We start from the raw sequence: 7523 nt of genomic DNA, 5'->3' as shown, positions 1-7523 counted from the left end.
GCAGAGATTGGCCACCCGCTCGAGGGCAGGTCCGCTGTCCTCGAGCGAGGCGGAAATACGATTGCGCGGTCGAGGGTCTCGAGGGGAGCCCTCGAGCGAGGCGGAGATGAGTGACCCGCCCGAGGGTATAGATCCGCTACCCTCGAGCGGGGCGGAGTTTGTTCGGTGGGCCTGAGAGGGGCCCTCGAGCGAGGCGGAGATTGGCCACCTGCCCGAGGGGGATGTGGCTGGGCCACATGCTGGACTTCTTTGAGTCCTTTCCTTTCTTCTGAGGGAGAAATAGGCCGTGGGCCTTCGTGGGCCCAGTTGCCTTAACATGTGTTTGTGTTTTTGAAAGTGGTTTTAGTACCTCAATTAGGGTGTCCCTAATTGTGGCACCCGACAGCGGGGAGGCCGGGTATATACATATAAATTTCGAAAACGAAAATATATTTTTGTAAAAAACAAAATTGAAAAATAAAAAAATAAAAAAGCGCTAAGCTTAGGGTCAATTTGATACGGCCCAACTACGCAAGGTTTTTGGGTCGAACTGACATCGCCAAAACTTTTTTTTCCCCTTGGAACTAAATCAGCCCATGGATTTTGCAATTTGTTAACTAGCCAATGGATTTTGCAATTTGTTAACTAACTATTCTTTGCAAAATTGTCTAAAAACTATTTGAAAATAAATTCAAGATAAATTTTGAAATTATTTTTCCCTGAAAAAATGTTTGAGAGAACGGGTGAAATTGGAAGAAATAAACCAACCAGAAGGTAACATATTTAATTTTGCAGAAGAGAACTAGAAGCCGACATATTCTAGTACGCCTTGCGCGCCAACCCATTCCTAATCTTCGCATAAACAATGTTCTATCAAAGGCGGAACACAAGCCAGCCGCTTATTTAATCCCGCCATCATCTCATATAAATCATTCCAGGCGCTCGCTCTGCACGCCACGGCGCCCCTGGTTTTCGATTCCTCCACTCGATCGTAGACCTCACCACCGTCTCAGCCATGGCCAGGATCACGAGAGCAGCTAAGCACTTGACCCACCAAAGCACGCCACGCCCACTCCCGGTCCTCGTCGTGGCTCTCTGCTTCGTCACTTTGTCCCTGCCATCGCCGGTGAGCTCGGCGGACTCGTGCAGCAACGCCCTCAGCCTCGGCAGCCTCGTCCCCTTCAACACCACCGGCCTCACCTGCTTCCAAGCATGGCCCTCGCAAGATTTCATACTAAGAGTAAGTTTAGCGGTAGTGGATCGATTGGTCAGTCTCAAAATTTCTGGTAGCGTCAATAATGCGCGTCGGCGGCTTTCTTGCGCGCAGTTCGGCAAGGCGGCGTCGGGGAGCAACGTGTGGAGCTTCGTGCTGTCGGCGCCGGACAACGGCGGGTACATCTCCGTCGGCTTCTCGCCGACGGGGCGGATGGTGGGGAGTAGCGCCGTGGCCGGGTGGGTGACGGCCGCCGGCGCGGGCTCCGCGAGGCAGTACTACCTCGGCGGGACGAGCTCCAGCTCGTGCCCGCCGGACCAGGGCAAGCTGGCGCTCGCGCGCGGCGCCGCGGCGCCGACCATCGTGTCCAAGGGGTCCCGGCTCTACCTCGCTTTCCAGCTCGCCGGGCAGCCGCTCACGGGCGTCGTCTACGCCGTCGGCCCCAGCGGCAGCTTGCCGGGGTCCAACGGGCTGCTCCCGCAGCACCAGGACATGGCGTCCGGCACCATCAGCCTCTCCGGCGGTTCCAGCGGCGGGGGGAGCCCTGCTACCGGCGGCGGTACGCCAAATAAAGGGATTGATTTACTTTCACGCGCCTGTGTGCTGCTTGAGTGGCATTCTGATCAATTCGCGTGGTTGGATCACATACGCAGGTGACGGCGACGGCGACGGCGACGGCGACGGCGAAGGCGAAGAGGGCGGCGAAGGTAAGAAGAGTAAGCGCGCAGGAGAGGACAGCGGTGACGGTGACGACGAGGGGAAGGGAGAGAGGCGCACGTCTCCGGCTTCAGCATCCAGCTCGGGCGACAACGGCGGCGGCGCCGTCCTGAGCTCGAAGCGTCGGCACGGCGTGCTCGCGGTGGTCGGGTGGGGCGTGCTGGTCCCGGCGGGCGTGGCGCTCGCGCGCTTCTTCAAGCGCCTCGACCCGTTCTGGTTCTACGCGCACGTCGCCGCGCAGGGCCTCGGGTGCGTGGTCGGCGTGGTGGCCGTCGTCGCGGGGTTCAAGCTCGACGACGCCGACGAGGGCCGCTTCGCCGCCCACAAGGCCATCGGCATCGCCGTCGTGGTCGGCGCCGTCCTGCAGGCGACGGCGCTGCTGGCGAGGCCGGCGAAGGACACCAAGGCGAGGAGGTACTGGAACTGGTACCACCACAACGTGGGCAGGGCCGCCGTCGCTCTCGGCGTCGCCAACATCTTCTACGGCCTCTCGCTGGCGAACGAGAGGCAGGAGTGGAGCTACGTCTATGGCATTTTCGTCGGGATCCTCGCCGTCGTCTTCCTCGTGCTCGAGGAGTGGAGGCGCAACCATTGATCCCGTCCCCCGCGGTACACTGCTTGCTTGCCTGCTTCCACCCGTTTTCTCGTGGCTGCCATGCGAGGCCGTTTGTGTGTGATTAGCATTGACGTGTATTGTTTCTTCTCGTGATATTATTCGTTGTTTACTGAGCGTGTTGTACCATGGATATATGACATTCGTTTCATTGACATGTACATACTACTATTGAAGCAGTTTTTCACATCTGAATCACATGTGAGCTTATCGCCTTGTGGCCTGACTTAGCTTTTTCACATACTATAAGCTGAAGAAGTTGAGGTCAAGCCTTGTGCTGCGGTAGGCCGCAGGTAGTTTCGGGTCGTCCAGAATCGGGGTCTTTCTGACTCTGCCCGGCGGCGAGGCGCGTGGACGCCACACGCCGACGCCATTTGCTTCTTCCTGGAGACGACGAGCCGGTGCCATGGTCGTCGTGGAACTTTCTGAATTCACGGGCAGGTTCAGTGTTTCAGGCAGACGCAGATAGCACCTTGCACTTGCACCACCCAAAGGCATGCCGTCCGGGGGGCAGAGTGAGCTTCAGAAAGAGGCCAGCAGGCAACACTAATCAAATGACAAACAAGAGTTTAAATATTGCACGGGCTGGAACCTTCTAGGGCTCAAGTTTATCAAACCAGGGAATACCGTATCACAGGAAAGGCAAGGAGTACTATCGTGTGTGCTTGTCTTTCTGTAATCCATCTCACTCCACCAGGTATCCAACGAACGCGTTGGCGTTGCGTGGAAGCTGAACAAGTGGCCTGGTCTCTTCTTTGATCATGCAGGTAAAGAAACCTGTAACAGTGCCTTAATTCGACTAGCACAACACAAGTGCTTTGACCGAATATGGGTCGATGCATTCCCCATCCACAAGTAACCACTGATGCAATTCTAAAATGACTTATTTTTCAGATCATCGACAAGCTAATGTCAGGAATGTACCTCGGCGAAAACGTAATCTAGGAATGAGATCTTGCATGGTCACAACCCCGTACAAATAAGTGCAGATATAAGGTTGAAATCTACCGCACCAGTTATTGTTTTTGTAGCGCCCTTCATCTAGTCAAAGAGCCAAACATGCCAGCTAACCCTTTCACTCATCATGAACCTAACATGCAGCGGTAACAACGCAAAGAAAACACCATTCCATCACAGTTTTAGACAAATCTACATTCGGAGCCAACAATCACTAAATAATGTTCAACATTAGAAACACCTTCAGCAAAAGTCTGGATTCAGTCCAGAAAGTACAACAAAGACATCCATTCTTTTCTTGTTCCAGCAGCCCCACTAAGAAATATTACATAAATTCTGAATATGACCGTCCGAATGCACGCATGCGTGATCACTCCTCCATTGCATCACCACCCTCAGCAACCTCAACCTTCTGCTTCAGTGGTATGATCTTTGCGGACAGTACCTCTGCAAACAAGAACAGAATCATGCATAACTTTATACTGTTCAATATATCATACTCTGTATCATTCATTGGCAAGGAACTCACCAGTCTGCCCCTTGGTGAAGCTGTATCCCTTTGAGCTAACATAAGTTCTTGGATTCGGTAACTCATAGTTTCTCAAGTATTCTGTCTTCCCCTGGTAATATCAAAAGGGTTTGGTCAGCAAAGAACTTCAAAGGATTTTTAAGAACATATTTCATGTTCTTCGATTTGCTAAAAAGGCATCTGTGGCAAATGGTAGCATGCAAAATGCAGTGTAATAGTTCACTCAAGTGAGCACTATTGTAAATTGATGATCAGAAGTAATCAAAACCATGTGCAAGCGATATACTCCCTCCGTTTTTGTTGTCATTCTATTTTGTTAAACGTTTCTATCTTTGACCATCAATTTCTACAAATTCATACAGTTTATCATAAGATTGTTTTTAGATTCCAATGAGAAATGTTATCCTAATATAAAATCTGCATGTTGTTAAACTACACAATGTTCTAGGAATTAATGGGTGAAGATACAAATATTTGACCTAGGCCAAGGCTAGAATGATAACTAATTTCAAACGGAGGGAGTACTGAATCAAATTTGACAAATACACTGCTGCAAAGATAAGTTTGAAAGTTCATTCTCTAATAAGTAAACAATACATTATGTTTTGATGTATTCTCAAATTTTGCAGTGTTTCGTCAACTTCAGTCATGACGCAGAAAATGCAATACATACCTTGGTTATCACACAGACATCCACATTGCTGCCACTACCCAAGTCATTGAAGATACCAGCACGGATGGCATCGGCCACAAGTTGTATCCCCTCCTCCCTCTAGAAGGTAAAATGGAATTAGTTGATGCAAAAATAACAAAAAACATTATACACTATTAACAGACTTTCGTAAATTAAAGCAAACACCATCAAATGCAAATTCAGTCACCACGGAAGATAATAATACATGGCCAACATATTTAAATCTAGGAACTGTTGTACTGGTTCACTTACTGTAAGTCCTTCTTTGTACTTCGACTCAAACACCGACATTGCAGCAAGCGATCCAGAACCCATCGTGGCAAAAGGAAGAGTATCTGTGGATCCATGCGGATAAACCTGCACTTTCCAAAGTTAATTTAACTACCCTACCTTTTAACTACAACAAGCAACAAACAGTTATACTCAGTTACTCACAGTGTGTAGATGTGGTCCAGTACAATCCACTCCACCAAGAACAAGAGCAGCACTGACATGACCTTGATACCTAAACATAATGGCATAAGTAGGTCAAGTGTCATAGAATGACAAGAGGTTGAAAATGTGCCTGTGAGATAGGAGCTCACTTGAAAAGGTGTGACTTCAGCAGTGTAAGAGCAGTCACGACTCTTGATTCACGACCGGTTGCATATCGGTGAAGCTGTAGCTGGGAGCTCACCATATCTAAAGTAAAAGAAGCAAAATGTCAGAACGAATTCATGGGAAGGAGTTAGGAAGGCCAGAATGCCATTCTTTTAGTCATTTACCTGTAACAGCCTCTGTGTCAGCAGCTGTTCCTGCTCCACAGCAATAGATGTTTGGTGCCATAAAGTGGATTTTCTCACAATTCTTGTCAGCAACTATAGGACCCTCAGTTGCCCTTGTGTCTGCCCCAAGAACAACCCCATCCTACATACCAAAATATAGTTCAGTCCAATGTTAACCTCAATACAGCAATATGATAAAATGCTGGTTCAAACAGGTCACGTGAATGCAATGTCTTTCATCCATTTGCGCTGGGCTAAGAGCAATAGTACACATACTACAAATTTGCTAGAAATTATAAGTGTAACGTAAATTAACGTCCATTATATTCATTCAATCACAAGTTGACACAAATCAAGATTCAATTAAGAAGGTATGCCAGAATATCATTGGCCACAAATCAAGTATCATAAGTATTAGCATTTTTTTTTGTGTATGGATACCTTTCTCCATCCATGAGTTAATACAACTAGAAGGCTAGTAAATAGACATCACAGAAGAGAGGGTTTTCTCACAGTTCCACTATTGTTTGCACTGAACATTTTCCCAACTCATATCATTAACACGTACCACAATATGGGTATGTGCATAAGGAGGTTAACACGACATGTCAGACAGATTTTCTAAAGATCAATTGCGCTGATCAGCGCGCCAAAAATAAGTTTCCAAGCCTACTAACATAAAGAAACGACAGTGCCTATCTAATTCACAAGGTAACTGAAACCAGCAGAAGACACGCTGCTAATCCCAGAATAACGAAAAGTAGCAACAAGTGAACGCGGGCTGCACCTGGAAGACGAGGCCGACGATGGTAGTCCCGGTCTTCCTGAAACCGGGGACTTTGAGCCCCTTCTTCTCCAGAAAGTCGTTCCGTCGGCACAGGTCGAAGCTGAACCCGCCCTTCGCTGGGAGATCCATGGAGCCCGTCATCCTGCACCGCAACGGCACCACCACAGATCAAGATCACGGCAAACCGACACAGGTCGTCAACCAATTGGCCCTAAACCCCTAACCTATCCTTCCACCTCTATCTCACTCGGCCTCGCTTGCCCCCTCCTCCTCCCAATCAAGTGGGCCGCGCGCTAAAGATGGAAGCGGCAGGGAGGGGTCGACGAACCGCAGATGCCGCTCTTCGCGAGGGAAAAAAAGAGGAAAAAAGAACAAATCGCAGGTGAAGGAAACCCTAGATATCCCTGCGCCCCGGCCCCGATTTGCGGCGCGCATAGACTGCAAGGGGGAACACGTTGGGGTTCCGGCCGCGCGCACCTGATCTGAGTTCTGGAACGATGCGAGAGCGGCGAGGCTTCTTCCTGTGCGCTTCTCTATTTCTGTTTCCCCTTTTCTTTTGTTTTTGGATCCAAGATGGATCCGAGATGGAGTTGGAGCAGCGGAAGAGTTGGGGTTTGGATTGGGGAGGAAGAAAGGGTGAACACACCAGTGTTACCAGGCAGTCTCAGCCATTGGATCAGTCATAGACGGATGGGATCTGTTGAAAGGTACATACAATTTGTAGAGAACCCCCTATAGGAGATCCTGCACATCAAGCTGGTCCTGGTCCAGTAGGTCCACATAGTGCGCTTTAGAGTCACACCCCTAAATAATTTCACATTCTCATTTCAGCTCCAATTTGTGATGGTCTAATTTACATAGTTCACGATCTCCCTCATCGAAAATCCGACTGAACCCCCCCCCACTTAACAAAATCAACTATATAACTATATTATTTGTTTGTTTATAGGGTAGGTTAATGAACTGCATATTCGCTCTGTTCTGCTGACTGTGGCTGGTGCTGATTTGCTGTAAGAGAAAAATACTGCTGGCTGGCTGGTGGCTGATGCTGATTTAGTATGAGAGAAAAACACTACTGCTGGGACCAGCAGAACAGAGTGATTACAACCAAGCAATTGTAATTTCATCTTGCATGCAACATCTAATAGAGCACCACTAATTCCGTGTCAAGAAAATTTCTTTATGTAGCTCCTTTCCTGATCACTTTAGAATTCCTGGAGCTAGTACTTGAATTCAGATAGTTTTTATCTTGTAGAATCACTTTCTTATT

General features: G+C 48.7%; 2 protein-coding genes across 2 annotated transcripts; one reads left to right on the top strand and one right to left on the bottom strand.

Moving 5' to 3' along the window:
* Positions 1-750: 750 nt before the first annotated feature.
* LOC120710357 (cytochrome b561 and DOMON domain-containing protein At3g07570-like) lies at positions 751-2730 on the top strand. Its single transcript, XM_039995987.1, has 3 exons — positions 751-1219; positions 1307-1751; positions 1846-2730. Exons 1-3 carry the CDS (start codon positions 995-997, stop codon positions 2502-2504), a joined length of 1329 nt encoding a protein of 442 aa, XP_039851921.1. The 5' UTR covers positions 751-994; the 3' UTR covers positions 2505-2730.
* Positions 2731-3626: 896 nt separating this feature from the next.
* LOC120710355 (proteasome subunit beta type-7-A-like) lies at positions 3627-6901 on the bottom strand. Its single transcript, XM_039995986.1, has 9 exons — positions 6731-6901; positions 6254-6395; positions 5467-5608; positions 5287-5383; positions 5138-5207; positions 4955-5059; positions 4682-4780; positions 4009-4099; positions 3627-3926 (listed from the first exon to the last, which is right to left on the bottom strand). Exons 2-9 carry the CDS (start codon positions 6392-6394, stop codon positions 3850-3852), a joined length of 822 nt encoding a protein of 273 aa, XP_039851920.1. The 5' UTR covers position 6395; positions 6731-6901; the 3' UTR covers positions 3627-3849.
* Between the last annotated feature and the right edge of the window lie 622 nt (positions 6902-7523).

Source organism: Panicum virgatum, chromosome 5K, assembly GCF_016808335.1.
Source record: "Panicum virgatum strain AP13 chromosome 5K, P.virgatum_v5, whole genome shotgun sequence".
Classification (NCBI taxonomy): domain Eukaryota; kingdom Viridiplantae; phylum Streptophyta; class Magnoliopsida; order Poales; family Poaceae; genus Panicum; species Panicum virgatum.
Note: the sequence above shows the minus strand (reverse complement) of the source record. Positions and strands in the feature narration are given on the sequence as shown.